The sequence below is a fragment of the Mus musculus genome, chromosome 7, assembly GCF_000001635.26.
Source record: "Mus musculus strain C57BL/6J chromosome 7, GRCm38.p6 C57BL/6J".
NCBI lineage: Eukaryota > Metazoa > Chordata > Mammalia > Rodentia > Muridae > Mus > Mus musculus.
Genome location: NC_000073.6, coordinates 102,674,873 through 102,699,884, shown reverse-complemented (window position 1 = coordinate 102,699,884; position 25,012 = coordinate 102,674,873). Strand labels below are relative to the sequence as shown.

General features: G+C 43.0%; 2 protein-coding genes across 5 annotated transcripts; one reads left to right on the top strand and one right to left on the bottom strand.

Moving 5' to 3' along the window:
* Positions 1-612: 612 nt before the first annotated feature.
* Positions 613-1,669, bottom strand: Olfr557 (olfactory receptor 557). Its single transcript, NM_146361.2, has one exon. It carries the CDS (start codon positions 1,643-1,645, stop codon positions 677-679), a length of 969 nt encoding a protein of 322 aa, NP_666473.2. The 5' UTR covers positions 1,646-1,669; the 3' UTR covers positions 613-676.
* A 10,880-nt stretch (positions 1,670-12,549) lies between these two features.
* On the top strand, positions 12,550-22,306 carry Trim68 (tripartite motif-containing 68). Of its 4 annotated transcripts, none has more exons than XM_006507166.2 (7): positions 12,550-12,744; positions 15,374-15,837; positions 18,127-18,222; positions 19,488-19,748; positions 20,189-20,211; positions 20,749-20,849; positions 21,051-22,306. In XM_006507166.2, exons 2-7 carry the CDS (start codon positions 15,412-15,414, stop codon positions 21,596-21,598), a joined length of 1,455 nt encoding a protein of 484 aa, XP_006507229.1. In that variant the 5' UTR covers positions 12,550-12,744; positions 15,374-15,411; the 3' UTR covers positions 21,599-22,306. The 4 variants fall into 4 exon arrangements, with proteins under 4 accessions (XP_006507229.1, XP_006507231.1, NP_932129.2 ...); NM_198012.4 differs by having other exon boundaries at positions 12,558-12,744; positions 21,048-22,306; XM_006507168.2 differs by lacking the exon at positions 20,189-20,211.
* Positions 22,307-25,012: the final 2,706 nt, after the last annotated feature.

The following is a 25,012-nucleotide window of genomic DNA, read 5'->3' as shown; positions in this document are numbered from 1 at the left end:
TAGATTTTAAAATTCAAGATTAATATAGAGAAACCATAGCTCTCCCTACTAACAATGTGTAATTTTTTTATTTTAATTGAATAAACAAAACCATTCATACTAGCATTAAAACTATAAAGCATTTAGGGAAAACTTTGACAAGATACTTTAAGTACTGAATGTAGTTTATTACTTTTTCTGAAAGAAATTAAAAGAATGACATATATCATTGTCATTTTGATTATTTAAAACCATTATCAAAAAAAAACCATTGTCATCAACATTCATTATTTTTTATTTTCCCATGTTTGTATTTATTATCTCATTGAATGCCCACAATCATCCAACAAGGCCTACTTGCATTTCTGTTTCATAGTATTAATAGTTTCAAAAATTGCTATGCTTCAATAGGCCTAATAACTGGTCTCCAAATAAAGCCATTAATCTTAATTCCAAATGACTCCAACCTCACATGCTCCCTTTTCTGATAACAGCAGAAACCACATCTGAAAGAGGTTGTTCTCCATGAAGGTCTGTCTAGACTAGTCAAAAGTTCTGTATTGACATATTCCCAGAAACAAAAATGCATAATCTATCTGTATATAATTAGAGGGAGACAGTCCAGTGGGTTGCATGATGTGGTCAGATCCTTATCCTGTCATTTGTGGTATGATTGAGGACACCCAATTGGGTGTCCTCACCTGCCATCTTGTGAAAACATACGGATAACCCTTGAACGGATCTCCTTGGTCTTTGCTCCATACACAATGGGATTGACTACAGGTGGTAGCAGGAGATAGATATTAGCCATAACCACATGGACCAAAGATGTGGGACCACCCAGCCTATGTACCACTGATAGCCCAATGAGGGGTACATAGAAGACCAGGACAGCACAGAGGTGGGAGATGCAGGTGTTGAAAGCCTTGAGTGCTGCCCCTCGAGTTGAAAGCTCCAACACAGCCCTCAGGATGAGGATATAGGAAAAGCCAATGAAGAGGGAGTCCACACCCATGACTGATAGGATGATGAAGAGCCCATAAACGACATTAACTTTGGTATCAGTACAGGACAGCTTCATAATGTCTTGATGGAGACAGAAGGAGTGTGTGACAGTATGTGTTTGGCAATATGACAGACGCTTCAAAAGGAAAGGCAGTGGAAAGAAGAATACAAATCCCCTGGCTAGGGAAGCTAGGCCAATCTTGGCGACAGTAGTCCCTGTGAGCACAGAAGCATGGCGTAACGGGTAGCAGATGGCCACAAAGCGGTCAAAAGCCATGGCCAGCAGGACAGCAGACTCCATGGCAGATAGGGCATGAATAAGGAACATTTGGGTCAAGCAAATGTTGAACTCGATCTCCTGAATGCCAGTTAGGAACAAGCTGGCCATTTTGGGCATGGTAACAGAAGAGAGGACCAAGTCAATGGTAGAAAGCATGGCGAGGAAGAGGTACATGGGCTCATGCAAGCGCCTCTCCACACGAATGATGAAGATGATGGCCAGGTTGCCCAGTGTGGCCACTGCATACATAAAGCATAAGGGGAAAGCCAGCCAAAAGTGGATTTTAGATCCTAGGCCAGGGATGCCTACCAGTAGAAAATAGGCTGGATGGGCCAAACTTCCATTTGGGGTGGCGATGAGAGGGACCAAGGGCTGTGGCATGCCAGATACAGAGACTGGGAAAGAAAAAAAAAATTAGTACTCAGTTTTGGCTCAGAGAAAAAGAAGAACTAACGAAATTTTTAAAAATTAGAGTAGTCAGAGTTTAAAAAAAAAAAAAGATTTAGTTTTTTTTTAAAAAAGTCTCTCCTGAGCCCTCACCTCTTTCTGTTCTCATTCTTTCTATTTTTAATTTTATAAACCTCATTATAAAAATTTGCAAATAAAGAAAAACATCACACACCAAAATTAACCAGATTCAGAGACATTGTTTTTATACACATCTTTCTGAATACCTCAAACTTTATCCTGACCCTCTGAGGTCCCAGAACTGCATAAGAAAATTTTGATATGATTCTATTAATCTGGGTGCATGAATACCTCCTCCTCAAACACTCAGAATAATCTTTCTTTTAAGAACTAATATTTCTGGCCTGGCCATGACTCTTAGCTACGTCCCATCAGGTTCTCACAGACCTTCAATTCTGACAGTATCACTTCTGATATAATCTGGGCATGGGGCAGGTATAGGTCAAAAGCCAGAGGCTTGGTGTCCGATTGTCTCTGGCCTAACATAGTCTGATTTATGGCAGGAAATGGGAACTCATCCTAGAACCTGTTTTCAAGACAGATATTTTTTTCTTTTTGTCTAAGTTTGTGTAGCATTTCTCTAACTCCCCTAACAAAATTATCTGATAGGAAGTTGGGAAGAAGGGATCTTGAAGAAAGAGAAGGGAAGTAAGAGGATGAATATGATCAAAACATATTGTGCCCGTGTATGAAATTCCCAAATAGATAAGGTGATTTTTTAATTGTCTGAGATAGTGGCAAACACCATCCACCAGGCGCTGATCCACTGCCCACAGAGCCAGAATTTTCAGGCAAGGCACACAGAAGGCTGTTTTGAAAAGTGATTCCTTTGCCCCTAAGTGATCACTCTTTTCCATTAGAGACAACTGTGGAAACCTGTTCTGATGTTCTAAGGACTGGGGAGATGAGGAGGAGGAGGAGGAGGAGGAGGAGGAGGAGGAGGAGGAGGAGGAGGAGGAGGAGGAGGAGGAGGAGGAGGAAGAGGAGAAGGAGGAGAGGACATTAGCATTCCAGGTGACCACCATAAAGCAGAACAGAATCACCCATCAGGATGTCTGTGTGAGAGGTCCATGATTCCAAACCATGCTTGGCTGGGGCGTGTCACTGGAACCAGACACAGTGCAGACACAGAAAGAGAATCAGTAAGTGCAGCCACTGCCACAATCAAGTGACTACGGAGTCACCTCTTCTAGCTCTTCCCCCCAGTCAGTTCATAACATCCCAGGCTCAACTCTCTCCTCTGCACACACACCACTCTGCTACATACCTCTGTCCCGAGACACAAGCATAGAACATACCAGTTGGATGATGCTTCTACCTTGACAACCTTGTCTTGCCCCCAATAAAACCTCTCCCAAACCTATGTCTCTACTCCAATCTACCTTCCACACCACTGCCTCTGAAAAGCACAACTTGAGGTGTCAGGCTTCTGATTACAGAGTTATAGGTGATGCCCCTAGGCTTCAAGACAAAGTCAGACCCCATTGTCTGTTAACAAAGGACTTGATGATGAGGCTCAAAGGTTACTTTCTGGCCCGGCTTCTGTCTTCTCTGTTCCTTTTCCATTACCAGGCACTACCTGTACCTCCAACACGACAATATGATGATCTCTTTCTCTCTGTCTGTCTGTCTGTCTGTCTCTCTCTCTCTCTCTCTCTCTCACACACACACACACACACACACACACACCACACACCACACACCACACACACGCATGCATATAGCACACCCTTTACGTTTTACATTATTTCTAGTAAACTAGTTCTAGTTTCCCCTTGCCTTGCATCTAAAAGGCAGAAGGCTGGAACTACTGGAGAATTCTTTTCTTTTCTTTTTTTTTTTTTTTTTTTTTTTTTTGGTTTTTCAAGACAGGGTTTCTCTGTGTAGTCTTGGCTGTCCTGGAACTGACTCTGTAGACTAGGCTGGCCTCAAACTCAGAAATCCACCTGCCTCTGCCTCCCACGTGCTGGGATTAAAGGCGTGCACCACCACTGCCCGACAAGAGTCCTCTCATAGAGATAGATAATAATGTGAACTGTCCTCACAGAGACAGAAGAAATTCCTCTCTGAGCCAGTTACTGGTCACAGTCTCCAATCCAGGCTACTGTAACTTGGAAGGGCTGCTTGATGACAGACTTCTCCGAGCAGCCAGGCTGTCCAAATGCACCCTCCATGCCCTGCGCAGTCTCTGTGGATTTGCCAAAGCCAAGACAAACCTCCCTTCGCTGTCTCCCTTAAGTCTGAGCCAAAGCATGTCCATCATCAGCTCTGCTACCTAAATATAGATTGTCTGCTGGCCTTTGGGAGCGCCAGTAGAGATGAGTGATCTGGGACCCAAGGTCTACTCAAACCCCTAAAGAGAGCTGAGCCCTGACTCCTACACAATTCTTCTGAGACCTTTTTAGGACAGTGGTAGAGAGGATTTCTTGCTGTGAAGAGGAGAAAATAAATGACAAGGATGGAAAAGAGTAAATACTGGACTGGAGGGACAGGCTGGCACCAAAAAACACAAACCACAAAATACTTGTAACAATGCTCAAGGAGCTATGTCCCACTTTGGATGCTGCCCTCTTGTGGCCATGTGGAGGATTTGCAACCTAGGGCCAAAAAGTTCATTCTGGGTTACTTCTGATCTCTTTCCACTGCATTACACTTCCGGTCAGCTCCTTTTCTGTACTCTTTCTTCCTAGTATGGTCAATCATGGCTCTTGCACAGCATAGAGTAGAGATTTGAATGAAACAGATTTAGGCTACCTCAGCATGTAGTGAGAAATAAAAATACACTAACAATTCTCCTGTGAGTGTTATTGATCCTTTGTCACTCTAAACAACTAAGCAAGAAGACACCCCATTAAGATGGTGTTGCAACTTTCAGAGGAAAAATATTCATTAAAAAGGAAAAGTGTAAAGGCTAAAAGTATAAGGGTTGCTTTGAGAGCTGTTAAGATGGGCTGGTGGAATCTTGAACACAGCAGCATTCCAAGTAGGCAGAGAAGAAATGCAAAAGTGGGTGTGGTCGACCCGTAATATACCTGTATGTGAACAACGGTGGACTGGACAACTCTCTAAAAATTAGTAGCTCCCAAGCTCACAAAGATGCCTGTTTAATGCTTTGAAATACACCATAAACAAATGTTATCAGGATAGAACTGGTAACGAGGCTGTCTGTCCTCATTTCTCATGTTGGTGAGTTCCTTCAAAGCTGTGGCCCATGTGTTCCTTCTCTTTTCTCCCTCTGTGCATTAGCCTGAACAGTTTTACTTGCCCCATAGCTTCAACACCCAAACAGGCAAGGTTTTTCTCCTATGTTTGAGACATAGTGTTGTCTATTAGATGTAGAAGTCCCTCAAACACCTCAGGTTCAACACTTACTCTATCATTATTCTTAGTTCCTGCCAAGGTGTTGATCATTTGCAGATTAAATTCAGATACTCACAGAAATGAGAGGCCATTACAGGAAAGCCATCTGTGTTTAAGGAATACCTAAAGCATACTTGAAGGAAATGTTTAGACTTGCAGAAAGGACACAAAGGGTTGATCATTCCAAACAGCAGGAGTTTGTGCAAAAGCTTAAAAGTGGATGGGAGCAAAAAAGAAGTGCATACAAGCATGAGGACTTGAGCCTCAGATCCCAGAGACACAAAGCCTTGAATGTGCCTGTGGGCATCTGAAACCCCAGTGCTCTTACAGAAAGGAGGCACGCAGAGACAGGAGAGTACCTGAAAACTTATGGGCCAGCTAATCTGGCACACAGAGAAGCAGATGACAAGGGACCCTGTCTCAAACGAGGTAGAAGATGAGACAGACACCCAAGGTTATGCCCTCTTTCTACCACATGTGTATAGTGGCACATGTGTGCCTATACTCACATTCACAGAAACATAGACCATAGATAGATAATGCTAACTGTAGTCATATGACCAGTTACAGAAATGAGGAGTGTAAATGTCACGAGTGGTTTTGTCCCATTTTGTTAAGGATGTTTGTACATGTATACATATGATATATGTGTGTGTCTGTGTGTCTGTGTGTCTCTATGTGTGTCTGTGTGTGTGTTTAACATCCATGTTTTCCTTCTTTTTTATTAGATATTTTCTTTATTTACATTTCAAATGTTATCCCCTTTCCTGGTTTCCCCTATGAAAACCCCCTACCCCCTCCCACCTTCTCTTTCTTTGTTGGGTCTTTGTGTGGTTTAGGTATCAGAGTAATTGTGGCTTCATAGAACTAGTTGGGTAGAGATCCTTCTGTTTCTATTTTGTGGAATAGTTTGAGGAGAGTTGTAATTAGGTCTTCTTTGAAGGTCTGATAGAACTCTGCACTAAACCCATCTGGTCCTAGGCTTCTTTTGATGGGAGACTATTAATGATTGTTTCTATTTCTATATGGGATATAGGAGTGTTTAGATCATTTATCTGATCCTGATTTAACTTTGGTACCTAGCATCTGTCTAGAAAGTTGTCCATTTCATCCAGATTTTCCAGTTTTGTTGAGTTAGGCTTTTGTAGTAGGATCTGATTTTTTTTTCAATTTCCTCAGTTTTTGTTGTTATATCTCTTTTCATTTCTGATTTTGATAATTTGAGTACTGTCTCTGTGTCCTCTGGTAGTCTGGCTAAGGATTTATCTATCTTGTTGATTTTCTCAAAGAACCAGCTCCTGGTGATGTTGATTCTTTGTGTAGTTCTTTTTGTTTCTATTTGGTTGATTTCAGTCCTGAGTTTGATTATTTCCTGTCATCTACTCCTTTTGGGTGTATTTGCTTCTTTTTGTTCTAGAGCTTTCTGTTGTGCTGTCAAGCTGCTAGTATATATTCTCTCAGGCATTCAGAGCTATGAGTTTTCCTTTTAGCACTGCTTTCATTGTGTCCCATAAGTTTGGGTATGCTGTACCTTCATTTTCATTAAATTCTAAAATGCCTTTAATTTCTTTCTTTATTACTTCCTTGACCAAGTTATCATTGAGTAGAGCATTGTTCAGCTTCCACGTGTATGTGGGATTTCTGTTGTTTTTGTTACTATTGAAGACCAGCCTTAGCCAAGAGTGGTGGTGCACACCTTAATCCCAGCACTCTCGATGCAGAGGCAGGCGGATTTCTGAGTTCGAGACCAGCCTGGTCTACAAAGTGAGTTCCAGGACATCCAGGGCTATACAGAGAAACCCTGTCTCAAAAAAACAAAAACAAAAACAAAAACAAAACGTAGACCAGCCTTAATCCATGTTGATCTGATAAGAGACATGGGATTATTTCAATCTTCTTCTGTCTGTTGAGATCTGATTTGTAACTGATTATATGTTCAATTTTGGAAAAGGTACCATGAGGTGCTGAGAAGAAAGCTTTGGGGAGTTTGTTTGTTTGTTTGTTTGTTTTGTTTTTTTGTTTTTTGTTTTTTGTTTTTTGTTTTTGGATGAAATGTTACATAGATATCTTTTAAATCCATTTGATCCAAACTTCTGTTAGTTTCACTGTTTCTCTGTTTAGTTTCTGTCTCCATGATCTGTCCATTAACAACAAGTTCAGGGTTTTGAAGTCCTCCACAATTATTGTGTGAGATGCAATGTGTGCTTTTAGCTTCAATAAAGTTTCTTTTATGAATGTGGATGCCCTTGCATTTATAGCATATATCTTCAAAATCAAGAATTCTTGGTTGATTTTTCCTTTGATGAGTATGAAGCCTTCCTTATCTTTTTTGATGACTTTTGGTTGAAAGTAGATTTTATCCGACATTAGAATGGCTACCCCTGCTTGTTTCTTGGGATCATTTGCTTGGAAATTTGTTTTCTAGCCCTTTACTCTGAGGTAGTGTTTGTCTTTGACACTGAGGTGGATTTCCTGTATGCAGCAAAATACTGGGTCCTGTTTGTATATCCAATCTGTTAGTCTATGTCTTTTTATTTGGTAATTGATGTCCATTGATGTTAAGCGATATTAAGGAGTAGTGATTGTTTCTCCCTGTTATTATTGATGATATTTTTTATGATTGTGTGGTTATCTTCTTTTCGGTTTCTTGAAAGATGATTACTTTCATGCTTTTTCAAGTAGTTTTCCTCCTTGAGATGGCGTTTTCCATCTATTATCCTTTGTAGGGCTAAATTTGTGGAAAGATATTGTGTAAATTTGGTTTTGTCATGAAATATCTTGGTTTCTCCATCTATAGTAATTGAGAGTTTGGCTGGGTATAATAGTCTGGGTTGGCATTTGTGTTCTCTTATGGTCTGTATGAGATCTGTCCAGGATCTTCTGGCTTTTATAGTCTCTGGTGAGAAATCTGGTGTAATTCTAATAGGCCTGCCTTTATATGTTACTTAACCTTTTTCCCTTAGTGCTTTTAATATTCTTTCTTTGTTTAGTGAGTTTGGTATTTTGAGTATTATGTGACAAGAGGAATTTCTTTTCTGGACCAATCTATTTGGAGTTCTGTAGGCTTCTTGTATGTTCATGGACATCTCTTTCTTTAGGTTAAGGAAGTTTTCTTCTATAATTTTGTTGAAGATACTTACTGCCCCTTTAAGTTGGGAATCTTCACTCTCTTCTCTACCTATTATCGTTAGGTTTGATTTTCTCATTGTGTCCTTGATTTCCTGGATGTTTTGGGTTAGGAGTTTTTTCCATTTTGCATTTTTTTTACTATTGTGTCAATGTTTTCTATGGTATCTTCTGCACCTGAGATTCTCTCTTCTATCTCTTGTATTCTGTTGGTGATGCTCACATCTATGACTCCTAGTCTCTTTCCTAGGTTTTCTATCTCCAATGTTGTCTCCCTTTGTGATTTCTTTATTATTTCTATTTCCATTTTTAGATCCTGGATAGTTTTGCTTAGTTCCTTCACCTGTTTGGTTGTGTTTTCCTGTAATTCTTTAAGGGATTTTTGTGCTTCCTCTTTAAGATCTTCTATCTGTTTACCTGTGGTCTCTTGTATTTCTTTAAGGGAGTTATTTATGTCCTTCTTAAATTCCTCTATCATCACCATGTAATGTGACTTTAAATCTGGTCTTGCTTTTCTGGTGTGTTGGGGTAACCAGGGTTTACTGTGGTGGCAGAACTGGGTTCTGATGATGCCAAATAATCTTGGTTTCTGTTGCTTATGTTCTTGAATTTGTCTTTTGCCATCTGGTTATCTCTGGTGTTTGCTGGTCTTGCTGTCTCTGATTTTGGCTTGTCCCTCCTGCAAGCCTGTGTGTCAGTACTCCTGGAAGACCAGTTCTCTCCAGGAGGAATTTGGGTATGGAGAGCTATGGTACAGGGTCAGCTCTGGTATGCAAATAGAGACCAGAAGGATCCTGTCCCCAGCTGATTTTTGTTTCCTATGTCCTGATGGCTCTGTGAGGGTCCCTCTTGGACCAGGAATGTGAAAAGAAGTGGTGATCTTACCTGTGCTTGCAGGTGTGTAGGCACTCCTGGGAGACCAGCTTAATCCTGGCAGTATTTGTGTATGCAGCTCTGTGGCACAGCATCAGCTCTGGGCACAGACAGAGACTGGAAGGCTCCTGTCCCAGGCAACCCCTTGGTTCCTGTGTCGTGAGGGCTCTGGGCTGGTTCCTCTGAGCAGCAGTGGTGGTCCTACCTGTACTCATAGGTCTATCCACACTCCTGCGAGGCTCACTCCCTCTCTGTGCTATTTGGGTGTGAAGCCCTGTGGCAAAGGATCTCAAATGTTTTCCTTCCTCTCCTTCTATTATATAATACAGCACTAAGTTGATATCAGTAGTTAAGTTTTTAATCTATATTAGTATATTTAAATTGTAAATATTCCAAAAGGGACTTTACTATTTTGTCTTGGAGAATAATTAGTGTTTTGGGTGTGGTGTGGGGATAGTTATATCATGTTAGGTAAAACTATGACACCATTGTCTTTTGTTTGTTTTAAGACGGGTTCTCATAGATACCTAGTTTGTTTCATTTAAGACAGGATCGGGCCAGGCTTGGTGGCACAAGCCTTTAATCCCAACACTCAGGAGGCAGAGGCAGGTGGATTTCTGAGGCTAGCCTGGTCTACAAAGTGAGTTCCAGGGCTATACAGAGAAACCGTGTCTCAAAAAAATAAAATAAAATTTTAAAAAGACAGGATCGGTAGCTCTGTAGCTCAGGATAAACTTGAACTTCTGATCTGCTTACTGAACATCCCAACTTTAAGGATTATATCTGTGTACCACCATGACCAACTTATGTGGGACTGGGATTCAAACCCAGGCCTTCATACATGTTGGGCAAGCACCCTATCAATTATGCCTCATTACAACCATTGTTATTGTCTTTATTTGGAAATTAAGTGTAACATAAGAAGTGGTGGGGTGTCAAAGGAGAAACATGTGATGGTTGTTCTTGATTATAAATTTAATGGGATCTAGAATGACCTGAAAAATACTCTTCTGATTGTATTTGTGAGAATGACTCCAGAGATTAGCTGAACATCCATTCTCAGATTGGGTGGCACCTTCTAACAGGCAGCCCTATGTAGAGAGGGTTAAGGAAAATCCAGTGTGTGCCTGCCCACCTTCACTTCTTCCTGAGTGCATCTGTCATTACTTTTGCCATGCTCCACTGATATTATACTCAAGGTTCTTCAGCCTTCCAACATGGTCTCAATATAAAAGATCAGAGACTCTTTTGGGAATGGGAAAGTGAGGAAAGGAGGGAGGGAGGAAGAGAGGGAAGGAGGGAGGGAGGCGAGTCCTGTGTCCTGTGTCTTCAATGCTGAGACACCAACTCTGTGGACAGAGTAGCCACTGAATTCTTTGGCTCCAAAGCAGTGATTGTCAACCTTCCTAATGCTGAAACCCTTTAAGACAGTTAGTTCCTTGTGCTGTAGTGACCCCAAACATAAAATTATTTTCACTCTTACTTCATAACTCTAATTTTGCTACTGTTGTGAGTCATAATGTAAATAATTTTGGAAATAGAGGTTTGTTGAAGGGATTATAGCCCACAGGTTGAGAACCATTGCTATAAAAGATATTAATGGTTGTTTTTTTAATACCCAGAACCTATCATACAAATCATCTAAATCAATCTCTCTGTCTCTCTGTCTCTGTCTCTGTCTCTGTCTCTCTCTCTCTCTCTCTCTCTCTCTCTCTCTGTGTGTGTGTGTGTGTGTGTGTGTGTGTGTGTGTGTGTGTGTGTGTTGGTTTGAATATGCTTGGCCCAGGGAGTGGCACTAATAGTGTGAGACCCCGACTTAAAGCGTCTCCCCCAAGCTTGTTTTCCCTGATTTCTAAAAATACAGCCAGAAAGAAGCTCTTTGTTCTCTATAGCCAGCAAAAAAGCCTTTTTGTTTCTATACCTTACAACCAGAGTTGTGATAATTGTAAAAAGACCTAGCCAGGTACTTGCCTGGCTCCCTGTGCCAAGGACACGGAGATAGACTCCACAAAGAAGAGCTACAACTCACTCCCCACTCCTCATGCCTTGTAATTTTACCAAGGACACCCGCCAGAGATGAGCTGTAGCCAACTCATCCTCCCAACTCCTCCCAATTCCTCACGTTTTTCCTCTAAAAGCCCCCTACTGTTACCGATAGGGAGCTCATCCTCAGCTGACAATAAAGCCTCTTGCAGTTTTGCATCAGGTGTGGTTTTCTCTCGAGTTATTGGAGTGCTGGCCAGCTCATCCCGGGACTTGAGCGGAAGTCTCCCCAGTTTCGGGGTCTAACAATAGTAGGTGTGGCCTTGTTGGAAGAAGTGTGTCACTGTAGGGATGGGCTTAGAGACCCTTCTCCTAGCTTCCTGGAAGCCAGTCTTCTCCTGTTCTTATTTTTATTCTGTATAAGTTCATCAGCCAATGAGGTTACTTGATCGTGTCTTCAAAACTTTTAAGTCCAAAGTGCTCCTCATAAGCAAGAGCCTCTTCCCCCAGTCACTCTATGGTGTCCTATTCTCAGGGCCTTTGAGAGTCAGTCATAGTTACAAACACATTCAATTACAAATGAAAAAGATGTCCCCTTTTGATTTCAATTCCCTTGAACTTGGTTGACTTTAAGGCAGAGAATGTATGACCCAGTCTTGCAATCCAGGTCTCTTTGTATGCATGCTCAATTAGTATTTTTTAAATGTCTTCTTTGAATCCATCTGTTCACTGTGACATAAGGTCAGTCATTTGTCTCTACCAAGAAGCAGAGGCTCAGTTCAAATCTCAGTTCCTCCCTCTCCCCCTACAGTGCTGGTCCTGTCTATTTTCAATAATTTTCTGGGTGTCACCCTGAAGAATGTCAACCATGTCCTCAGCTCTGACATTGTCATGGAATTCAAAGAGCATGGGTCCCAACGATAAACATATCACTGGAAGCTGGATTCATCTGGAATTTTTTTCGTTACTTCCCATATGTCACTGAGTGTCTTCTCTTGCTTACTCAGTAAAAGTCCCAGTATCCGAAAAAGAACCAAAGAACTACAAAGAAAAATCCAGGTCTATGATTTAACACGCTTGGTCTTGTGTGTCTCTGCGGTTGGACGAGAGGAAAGCTTACACACTGCTTTAAAAAGATTTTTTTACTGGCAGCTTATGATCAGGACTTCGTAATTTAATATGTTTTCTAACTCTGAAACTAGTTTGTTGCAATGAGGAGCTACCAAAAGTATGTAAGTGTCAAGAGTTAGCCAGGAAAAACAGAAGCATTTATTAAAACTTTTGCTTAATTGTCTGAAACCTGGAGCAGCCACTTGCAGCTCGTGTTCCAGGGAACTGCGGATTCCAATGCGTAAAGGTGCCACTTAAGGAAGCCCGGCTGCGCACCCACGCTAGGTAGCTGAATTCAACCAGGAAACGTGGCAAGCGAACAGCCAATCAGGCCACTCTGAGTGCAGAAGTGATTCGTCGGTTCCGGCGCAGTGGGTGGGTCCTGCAGCTCCGGGCGCGGCTCTTGCCTTGGGTCCCTCGCCCCCGCTGCTATCGCGGCTTCCGGCGGCGGGCGAGCGCCCCGCTGCTTCCTACGCTGCGGATTGGACCGCTGGAGCCCCGCGCCTCCACAGCTGCTTAGAGAAGGAGGCGACAGCAGACCTCTTTGGAGGACAACACAGGTCCTGCCCTCTTTACCCTCCCCTGTTCCCAATCCCACCGCCCTGGGGAACTGCCTAGTGCCCGAAGGTCAGGAAGGCACGGACCGCCACTGCTTCCAGACCCGAGGCTGGTTTCTGCCGCTTCCAGGCTCTTCCCCCTCCCTTCGCGGCCCTGAGGACCGTGGAGGCACTGGTTGCTAGGTGCAACCTTTTGATATTGTAGTCTACAAAGTTCACTCTGGAGAACAAAATCGCATAAAGAAACTTAACATTTTACAGTTTTGTGTTTGGCCTGTATTCACAGCTGCCCTCAGCTACAGGTTGGACAGGTCTGAGCAGTTAATGAGTCAAACTTTTGACCAAGTATTTATGTTTGATAAAAGATCTCTATTGGAGATCCTCTATTGGAAAACTGTATTTATCTCCAGATCTTTGACATCTTTCCCATGTTTACATTTTTTGAGGCAATGTATAGAACTAACATGCTTCCACTACATTTTTGTGATTTATCTTGATTTATCATTTCTATCTTTCTTTGCCTCGCTTTCCTACTGCCAGTGTCTTCCAAATTTTCATCTGCTGTTTTGTCTGGTTGTTGTTGTTGTTGTTGTTGTTGTTGTTGTTGTTGTTGTTGTTGTTGTTTGGGGGTTTTTTTGGTTTTCTGTAGCTTTAAGTAGTGCTTTTGACACCAAAGCATGAACAGGTGGACACATGCACACTGCCTTAGATGAAGATATTAACACCTCTACTATCAGCTATGCCTAAACATTTACATTGAATTCTCATGCATTTAACAAGTATTGAGACACTGTTGTTGGCATCAAGAATACACTGAGCAAAACTGAAGATAACTCTGTATTAAACGTACCACGACATTAGGATATTGTAAGAAAAACAGAAAATATGAATAGTAAATTTCTAGTGTGTGAATTAAGAAACCCACAGACTCTGGTAAATGATATCAACAGTGAGATCGTGGAAACAGTCTCAGTTGGAAGAGTGTGATTCCAAATAGGGTAAAATGAACAGACCCCGGGTCCAAGCACTGCACATAGCACTGAGGAGAATATGGCTGCCACGGGTGCAGTTGGGAGAGTAAGAAGACTTAGGCATCTGCCTAGCATGCTTGAGATTCTTGTTAAATCCCCAGCATTTCAGAACAGTCGAGGGGGTGAGGGGGTGAAAGGAGGATGCTTACTCCATGATCCCTCCGCTGGAGCGTACATGGGCCTTTGAGTTCAGTATTCGTTAGTGCACAACTGGATCTTAGGATTCTGGATCTCATGGCTGGGTGGAGACGGTGGAAGCAGAGAGACAGAAAGCAGGGGAAACAGCAAGAAGGAGTAACAACCTGAGGACGACCTGATCTCAGTCCTACAGGCTTCTGCTCTCGTTCCTACAAAACGCCCTTCTGCCAGACTCAACACAGTGGTTTCTTCCTCTCTGCTTTTGAATTTGTCCTCTACCCTGAAGCTGGGGAAGATGGGTGATTTTCCCGAAGTAGAATATTGGAAACCTGGGCCAATCAATCACCTATAAAATGAGATCAGTAACAGTTTCTGTCCCAGGTTATGGAATACCAATTATCCATGTAAAGTGCACAAAGCCATGTCTGGTACTCAGCCTGATACTCAAGAGTGTTTTCTGTTATTTTGCCTTATATTTTAAATATATCACTATATATTTGTTACTGTAAAAGCATTTGGGATATAGAAACTATTCCCTAACCCTGATGTATTTGCCAGACACATGTTCAGCATTTAGTTGCCTGGTAAGCACTATTTAGATCCTAAAGATACAGTAGTATTTAAAGCCAGTGTAAATCACCCCTTTACACAGTCTATCTAGGTTACTAAATATATACAGGATGAATTAATAAATATTGCCAAGTATACCAACAACCCTAAGCCACTCATTATTCAAACTCCATACCCACACGTGGCCTGGACAGAAGTCATCAGTATACATCAGTCTATCATTAAGTGATCCTGGTTTTATCCTTTCAAGGGTGGTGATTTCCCCTCTTGCTTCTAACATGCATCTGTGCACCGTCAGGAGCACATCTTGGTATGTGGTGAATGGTGGCAGCTTGACGCAGGAGAGGCAGATAGTGATTTTTCAGGACACAGTGAAGAACAGCTGTTGCACTTCTGTTTTACACTTCAGTGTGCAACATAAGAAACACTGCACAGGTAGGCAGGGAGCTGCCGGCATTTGTGGTTTGCACCTTGACAGATTTAAGTGTGCACAAAAGGTATCAGAGGAAGGCTAACACTATTTTGTGGAGGTTTTTTTTTTTCCTGAATGTTGGAATATCACATTTTATAATAAGTTGTCCTCTCCCAGGGAGATTATGTTCATTTCTGCAGCATGATTAGAGGGTGAATGATAGGGTCAGACAAACCAAGAGGAGAACTGAGCAAATAAATTAAAAAATCCTCTAACCCCACTTTCTTAACCATCTCTAGTTGTTCCTTCTATGGCTGTGGTGTGCACAATGTTGCCCAGTAATAGCTTTAGTTGAGGCCAGTGCTTATTATATACAATGGAGAAAGGTTCTAAAGTGTATTTTTTTAATTACTAATTACAGTTTTGGGGGAGAACTTACAGTCATTGCCTTCTTCTCTTGTTTTTTTTCTCTTCTTTGCAGCCTTCATTCATGTTCTGAGACGACTGTCACTTGCAACCATGGATCCTGCAGTGTTAATGGAAGCCATTGTGGAAGAAGTGAACTGTCCTATCTGTATGACCTTCCTCAGGGAACCTGTGAGCATCAGCTGTGGCCACACTTTCTGCCACAGCTGCCTCTCTGGACTCTGGAAGCTCCCAGGAGAGTCCCAGAACTTGAGCTACACCTGTCCCCTTTGTCGAGCTCCCGTGAAGCCAAGGAAACTCCGTCCCAATTGGCAGCTGGCCAGTGTTGTAGACAAGGTCCGTCTGCTAGGCTTCTGTATGGAAATGGGACTAAAGACCGATGTGTGTGATCTCCACAAGGAACAGCTAACCATGTTCTGCAAGGAGGATGATATGGTAACCTGCGAGGCCTGTAAGCAGTCCCCAGAGCATGAAGCCCACAGTGTTGTACCCATAAAGGATGTTGCCTGGGAATATAAGGTAAATAGTAGAACCAGGCCAGCCTGTCCTCTGCCTCTCATCTGTCCCTCTCTATATTAGATGCCTGTCTTTAAAAGCTGATCCCTGGCCCCTGGTAGCTACAGATCCTTACATCTAATGTTCTGAGCCATATCTTTTCCTTCACTCATGACTCTCTTTGGTTTTCTTCTCTCCCATTTCCTCTGTGTCCCATCTTGAGTCTTAACATGGAAATACCTAACCAGAGGATGTGTTTGGTGTTGAGATATTGAAGTAAACTCTTGGTTTCAGATGGAGTTGTAGGTGACTTAAATGAGTTTACATGTGATGACTATTATTTATTATTATTTATTAGTGAAGAACCTGCAAGCTTGCTTTACCAGGACCATGCATGTCTAGTTACTTGGCATTAGCTGATTCATTTTAACCTTCTATTTCATAAACACAACTCAGGCCTAGTAATTTTGGATCGTGATAACATTATTTTGGAGCAAGAAGGGATCACAGATGAGTCACTTCAGATTGGTTGGCCAATTGCCAGGCATGCTTATGTATACTAAGCATATGTTAATTCTCACAGTATCCATATTATCAGGTCTTTTCTGACTTTCAGTTACGTTAGTTGAAGAGAGATGTCTTAGTTAGGGTTTCTGTTGCTGTGAAGAGACACCATGGCCATGATGACAGCAAGTCTTATAAAAGAAAACATTTAATTAGGGCTGGCTTACAGTTCAGAGGTTTAGTCCATTGTCATGGCAGGAAGCCTGGCAGCATATAGGCAGATCCGGTTCTGAAAAAGGAAACGAGAGTTATACATCTGCGTTGGAGGGCAACAGGAAGAGAGGGTGACACTGGGCCTGGCTTGAGCTTCTAAAGCCTCAGAGTTTGCCCCCAGTAAGACACTTCCTCCAACAAGGCCACTCCTACTCCAAAGCACACCTCCTAATAATGCTACTCCCTATGGGCCTATTGAGACATTTTCATTCAAACCACCACAAGAGAAAAAAAGATGGAATAGGGAGCTTATTCTTTGTCTCTTTCCCACACTTTGGGATAAGTCATCTCCATCGCGTGCACTGTTTATTTGTCTTAACCACTGTGATCAGCTGCCAGCTGCCACCTTGCTCTTTTCCCAGATTAAAATGTAAGAATATATAGCGACTTCTCAGAATCAGCATTCTTCTCTACAGGACAGATATCTAACAGTAAAAGTATGTATACTTTGCTTTGTTTTAAGAGTTTAGAACAAGGGGATAACTTAGCATTTTGACATACAGGCTAAGAGCTTGGTTAATTTTCAGCCCTGTCATTTACTAGCTGGGTGGCTGTGGATAGGTCACTTCCTGGGCCTCAGTTTTCTTGTCTATAAAATGGTAATGACACCAACATCCAGGGACTGTATTTATATCAGTTATTATTCTTGTTGCTGTCATCAAGTCCCTGATTAGAACCCACATAAGGGAGGAGAGGTTTATTCAAAAGAATACAGGTTATTGTGTTGGGGAAGTCGCAGTGACAGGAGCAGTAGCAACTGTTCGTGTGATATATGTAGCTGGGAAGCATGAAGAGGAATGAAGACCAGGCCATAAAACCTCTAGGTCTGCCACACAGTGATCCACTTTCTCCATCTGAGCTCCACCTCCTAAAGTTCACTCCAACCTTCCCAAAGACCATCACCAGCTGAGGATCAGGTCCAGGTCTTCAAACGCATGAACCTGTGGAAGACTGTTCCCTTTCAAACCCCAGCAGTGTTAGTGTATATGTAATACTTGAGCCATATCTGATGCTTTATAATTCTTTAACAAACCAAGTGACTGTTATCAGAATGAAAGGTAATAACTGAGTACTTTTGTCTTTCTGGTAAGAATATTTTACATGATCCTAGGAAAGCCTTTATTGTGTATCTGAATCACCCAGGGAGCTTGCCAAATTCCAGTTCTCAGTTGATATGTGTTGGGTAAGACTCAAGCTTCTGCCATGCTGATATTCCTGGCTTTGGACCACACTTTCAACAGCAAGTTCTGGGAAATAATAGAGAACAGGACTAATGAGAGGAGAAATAGTCCTGGCTAGGAAAGTCAGGTTATATATCTTTATAGACGCTTGAGGACTGTGGGAGTTAAGATGACTCTCAACCCAGAAAGCCTCCCTGCATGTCACATGGGCAGAGGCTGTGCCTTCCGTGGCAGTCCTTTTCCTCTTATGTTATCCCAGCCAGCTGCCTGAGGAACATTGGGAAGCCCCTGTCAGCCTAGAGTGCTCCAGTGGCCTCCTGATGGGGCACGCTCATGATCCTTCTGTCTCTTGCAGTGGAAACTCCAGCAGGCTCTGGAGCATCTGAGGAAAGAACAGGAAGAAGCCTGGAAACTGGAAGTCAGTGAGAAGGAACAGGCTGCCATCTGGAAGGCAGGTTGCACTTGAGAAGGGGGCTCACTCACATCACCCCTCTCTTCTAGAGCCGACGGTGGAGTCTTCCTCACGTCTGTGAGGCAGAGTGAGGGCCTTCAGCCTCCCTTTTCCTAAGGCCACATAACTTCTCAGGTCCAGCTTATAGCTTTGGGGTAGCAGTAGCCTCTGATTTCATATCTTCACGTATGAGGAAGGAATGGCGCCTTGCACACGTGAGCTCCTAGGAGTATAGCTTATAGAGTGGTGATCTAACAGTTTCTGTCTCACTTTCCTGAGTGACGACGGCACAGCTGCTAAGACTTTGGTTGCCTAAATATTAGGAACCCCCCTCAGAAATATATTTGAAACCAATAGGCATAAAACTCTCTGAACTTTTGGTCCATGTGATCTAAAACAATACAATAAACATAAACACACACAAACACACACAAAACAAAGAAGAAAAACTATCCAGCAGTCTTGTTAGCAACCATCAGTGTAACCATCTGACTGGTTTTCTGAAAATGAGAGCTAGTCCCCATCATGCCAAGATAATATCATGTACCAGGATGGTGGTACATGCCTAGAAGTCAGCCTTGGGAGGCAAGGGCAGAGAACTGCTACAGTTTCAAGTCCAACCTGGTCTACATAGTGAATAACAGTCCAGGGTGGCAGGGGCTAGACACTGGAGCCCTGTCTCAAGAAGAAAGAAAGAAGATAACCTAGATTCTGTTGCAGTTGATAAAAGTAGTGCAGACAGATTAGAGGTCACTCATCCAGACATCTGAACTGAAAGTGCTCCCAAATCCAAAGTGTCTTATAGCCAACATGCTACCAAAAGTAGAAGGAAGTTTCGCTGAATGATAGGTTATACTCAGAATGCAAGCACACTAAAATCATTTTACAAAATTACTTTCAGGTTCTCTGTACAAGATACATGTGAAGCATGGATGAATTTCATGTTCAGAGTTGGATCTCATTGCCAAAGTATCTCTTTATATTATGTAATCTAAAATCCAGAAAAGTTCCAAGTCTGAAATACTCTGGTCCCACTCATTATTTGTAAGAAAATACACTACTTATGAAAGGACCAAAAATAATGCCTGGGGCCATGGGGAGTTAGGAACAGAAAAGTTAGACCCTTTGTCTTTGCCTTCATAACACCCAGAACATGGTTGTAGCAAAGCATATCCATCGTGTGTGTGTTTGCACATGTCAGTGTGCTCCATCCCACGTGACCCTTACCCTAAAAAGACCAGTGCTAATTCCAGTCTTGACTCCAGACACAGATGGAAAGACGAAAGCAGAGCATCCGATGGGAGTTTGAAAAATATCGGCAGTTATTAAAGGAAAAGGAGCTGCCCTGCCAGCAGGCAGAAGAGGAGGCAGCTGCAGCTCAGGCTAGCCTCGAGCAGGAGAAGGGAGAGACAGCAAGCAAACTGGAGTTGAGGCGCGAGGCGATCATCCGGCAGAGCCAGGTCCTGTGGAGCATGATTGTGGAGCTGGAAGAGAGATCCCAGAGACCTGTGCGCTGGATGCTGCAGGTGAGCAACAGCCTTCCGTGGGATGCCTGAGCGAGAACTGGAGACGGAGGCTCCAGGGGAAAGTATTAGCTAGTTCTTCACGGACCCTATCATCATTCTGTCCACCAGCTGAGGACCCTGTCTGCCTTCAGCTGACACATGCTGCTCTCATCCTGATTGGGTAAAAGACCTGACCCTTAATTTTCTCATAGGCCAGAAGTAGGAGTACACCGGGTACTTACTCTATAGCTTGGCAGCATTCTAGTCCCTTCCATCCTGGTCATCTTGAGATGGAGTCTGAAGGTGTTCCATGGAGCCAGGTCTGCTCTGCTGTCCTCCCATGAGCTTCTCCCCACCTCTAAAGTCTGTGTAACCCTGTGAGAAAGCCCCTCCCAGAGTTTACGCCTGTCTAGTGTCTCTGACGCACCGCACATTCATGGGCTGCATTTTTTTTCTCCTAGGGTATTCAGGAAGCCTTGAACAGGTACGTTCCCATCCCTAGAGACTCTGTGAAACCCTACAGGAGATAGAGAGGCCTGGCCAGAGCCAGGGATGGAGAAGGAATGTAGACTGAGTACCTACAGAAGGCAGATGCTCACCGTCTTACATTAGTGAAAGAAGATTTGTCTCCTTTTTTGCACTTAATTGAATTCATTTCAGATTTTTCCCAATAAGAATTTTAAGTAAAGCTGAAGTATGTTACTTCATGTAAATGGTCCAAAAATTTGATGCGTGAAACTTCTAGCTCAGAAGATCACCCTTTCTCCTTTGTGTCACATCTCTTTCTCTCCCTCTTCCTCTATCCCAATATTTAGCATTCTCCCAAGGAAACTCTGAGCATTCTTACCTCTCTGTCACAAACGGTTTGAAGCTCAACAAGCCAGCTATGCTACCTCTGATTTGCTGGCCAGGAGGATCTAAGTGACTGGCTCTGGCCAAGCCCCTCCTCATCAGACTAAAGAAAGGAGACTCCCAGAGCAGGGCTAAGAGTCCCAGATCCAAAACACACCCTCTTCTGCAGGAGCGAGTCTTGGACCCTGCAGCAGCTAGAGCCAATCTCCTTGGAGCTGAAGACAGATTGCCGTGTGCTAGGACTAAGAGAGACCCTGAAGACATTTGCAGGTATTAGATACTTGGGGACTGTGATGGGCAGTGGAAGGGACTCCACCCACAGAGGTAAAATGGCTCAGTGCAATCTGGATGCTTCATCTAGCCCCACCTCCCCACCCCACCCATTGCTGAGAACTCTGTCTTCATCAGAGGCATCCTACACTCCCCCTTGCTTGGCGTCAATGTTACCACTAAGATCTTTTTCCCTAGTGGATGTGCGTCTAGATCCAGACACAGCTTACTCCCGCCTTGTCGTTTCCAAGGACAGAAAAAGTGTGCACTATGGAGTCACCCAGCAGAACCTGCCTGACAATCCTGAGAGATTTTACCGCTATAACATTGTTTTGGGCAGCCAATGCATCTCCTCCGGCCGGCACTACTGGGAGGTAGAGGTTGGAGACAGATCTGAATGGGGTCTGGGAGTGTGTGTGGAAAATGTTGACCGGAAGGAGGTGGTGTACTTATCCCCTCGCTATGGCTTCTGGGTGATAAGGTTGAGGAAAGGAACAGAGTACCGTGCAGGCACAGATGAATATCCGCTCCTGCCCTTGACAGTTCCTCCGCACCGGGTAGGAATCTTCCTAGACTATGAGGCCCATGACATCTCCTTCTATAATGTGACTGATGGTGCCTCCCACATTTTCACCTTCCCCCGCTATCCCTTCCCAGGCCGTCTCTTGCCCTATTTCAGTCCTTGCTACAGCATTGACACTAACAATACCACTCCACTCACCATTTGTACCCTGGGTGGGGAAGGCTAGGAGAGCCATCCTAACTTAATAGATCATTGTTGGAGGATGCTTCCACTGATAAGCATATCCCTGAACACAGCTTAAAGCCCAAGAGCCCCTCTATCTGACCTCATGATATGATGCTGTTAAAAAAAAACTGTCAGTGCCTCTCATAGAAAAACAGTCCCAGTGAGATAAGCATTGTGATCCATGATGGAAACATGACAGTGGTGATAGGCTTTGTCCATTCAGGAGATCTCAGCCCTCCTCCCTGGTTCCATAATTAAGTGGGTGCCAGTGATTAAATAAATGCAGACTCCAGAAAAGCTTTTAAATATGGTTTTCCATTAAGAGAAGTAATAATGTACATGCCCAGAACTGATTGCCATGGTGAAACCAGGTAGAGGGTCCTTCAAGTGAGATTTGCTGCTACCAAACAAACCCTAACCTCCAGGCTAGAGAAACACAATTTGTGCTTTTCCAGCACAGAATGCAGAACTCACCCAGGGTACTTCCTGTATCTCCTTCCTGAGCATGAGGGTGGGTCTGTGCCCTGGGCCTGTCTTTTCTCTAAGGGGCAGGATCAGAAACCTTAGGGGCCTTAGTTTTTATTTTTACTGTATGTATAAAGAAATTGAAACAGCCTTGTTTCCTACAGAGCTTCGGGAAGTAAGATTTTAAAGATTGTAAAATGATTTTCACATTAAAATGAAACAAAGTTGTCAAACTCAATCCACAGATCACGAGTCTGCCTGTCATTCATTAGATTTGGGTCTGAACCATGTCTTTGAGAGGATTTGAATGTCCTCTTTGGAAAGGTGCCTCTAATCTGCCTTAAAATAACATTCTTCTACCTCATAGGTTTATGGTAAAGCCCCACAATCCATCCAGTACTTTTGTTCTCTGTACAGAGGGGAGGACAAACAATGGATTCTTATTGTGACAACCATCCTGCTTTGCCACGAGCAGACAAAACCTGCATAGCAGCACCTTTGTTCCTTAGGGTGCCTCCCAACAGTCTAGGTATTCATGTCACAGTTCACGAGGGCATACTGACACTGGGCCCCAGTGGTAGATTTTATATCTGATTGCATGTGTTTGTCCCTGAGTTAGAGTGAAGACTGTGAACTCAAAACAGAAAATAAGATAACAAGGAAGAAGAAATAGAGTCACCAGGAAGAAAGGCCCATCCAGCAGCTAGTTAGGGTTAAATTGGGATCTTCTGATGGCACTGGAAGAATTTACATGGTTCTTGTAAGTATATAAAATTCTCCTTGAAGATACAGGAAAGCAAAATGTGCAATGAGAATCATACTAAAAAAACAATTTAGGAGTCATATAATAATGAAAGGAAATTAAGATTATATATTATGTCATGGGAAAATGCACAAAAAGTGCCCACAAGTGACAAAATTGTGATGTGGGAGAATTGTTGGTTCTGCCCATGGGAAAGGACCGACCAATGGTATGCTGCCTCCGTGTTCCCAGGACTCTATTCTACTGCACATACAAGTTAAAGGAAATTATTAAGCATATTAGAATATCATTCAGAACATTCTCACTAAAAATTGAAGTTTTATGCAAGCATAGTCTTCACGGCCTCATCCTGGACTCTGCACAGACAAGTGAAACAGTCTCGCTCCATACATCTTTATTTGCTAAGAGAGCTGTGCTGTACATCGCACTCAGTGAGATGGCCAGCCAAAAATAGGAAGACTGTAAACCTGGGACGCCAAGGTGGCAGGGGGGTCCACTGTGCAGTTGTAAGATGGACCTGACATCATAGGTGAGGAGCTTTTTCTATCTAAATGTAAAGCAATGAGAGCAGAGGGTGGTGTGGCATCATATGTCTTCCTGTCTGGGGAGTAGACAAATCCTGAGTGTCACTGTAGTGTTTTCAGAATCAGGAAACACAAATTAAACCATCTTGCTCCATTTCCTGTGCTCATCAAGGTCCTCTGTGTTAACAGAGCCTACACATGTTTCAGAATCATCTGCTGACTTTCCTCCTTTAGAAAGTCTCTTTTCGCATTGCATGAAGAGGTGAAATTAGGAACCTTTGTGGGTTTTTAACTAAGTCTCAGGGTGACCTAGAAAAGATAGGACCTGGCAATCCTAATGCTCTACCCGGGTCTGTCTCATGTTTTCTGGTGCATGACTCTTGGTCAGGTGGTATCGCTGGCAGGGGCTGTTGGTTGATCTTCACAGGGAAACGTGGAGTTTTTCTTAGAGTATAAGACAAAGCTCTGTGTGCTTCTTCTGCCCTGCCGCAGATGTAGTGCTGGCAGCCCTACATCACCATCAATCAATAAAGCAAAGAGCTAATTACATTGCTACTAGAGTCACATTTCCACAACTTGAAGCATCATGTATCACTTACTGCCTGTTTTTGCCTTGATCTGATTATAGAAACTTTTCATGCCTTGGTTTTATCTTTGGTGTTTTGAAATTTCAAATGGAATACTATATAAAATACTTAGTTTTCCAAAAAGTAGAGCAAATTTTCAAATGAGTCTGGTTTTCACTGCTTAACCTTTTAACTCCAAAGCATACACAAGTGGGGAAGTACAACAGAGACTAAAATTAAAAATAACTACATCCCCCTGATATAGCTGTCTCTTGTGAGGCTAAGCCGGAGCCTAGCAAACACAGAAGTGGATGCTCACAGTCAGCTATTGGATGGATCACAGGAACCCCAATGGAGGAGCTAGAGAAAGTACCCAAGGAGCTAAGGGGGTCTGCAACCCTATAGGTGGAACAACAATATGAACTAACCAGTACCCCCCCCCCCGGAGCTCGTGTCTCTAGCTGCATATGTATCAGAAGATGGCCTGGTCGGCCATCAGTGGAAAAAGAGGCCCATTGGTCTTGCAAACGTTATATGCCTCAGTACAGGGGAACGCCAGGGCCAAGAAGTGGGAGTGGGTGGGTAGGGGATTGGGGGGGAGTATGGGGGACTTTTGAGATAGCACTGAAAATGTAAATGAAGAAAATACCTAATTAAAATAATAACTAAATCCACCAGGTAGTGGTAGTGCTCTCCTTCAATCCCAAGACTCAGGAGGTAGAGGCAGGCAAATCTCTTGAGATGGAGGCTAGCCTGGTCTACAAAGCAAGTTCTAGGACAGCCAGGGCTACACAAAGAGACAGTCTTTTAAAAAAAGATGAAAGAAAGAAACTTAACTTAAATTCACCAACATAACACCCATTCTGATTAGGTTTTCATTTGTCTTGCCATGATCAACCCCTGGGGTTTCTCTTAGAGTTGTCATGAGTGCCTAAATAATTCTACAATGCAGTGAGGCGCTCACACTCTGTCCTTTTACAGACTGATTCCAAAACTCAGACTGTTAAACTAAATAGCAGTCCTATGTCAATAAGATCTGCGTTGTATATAATCACAGAGTGAAATATCACTGAGAGATGAGGGCAGCACTGAGAAGA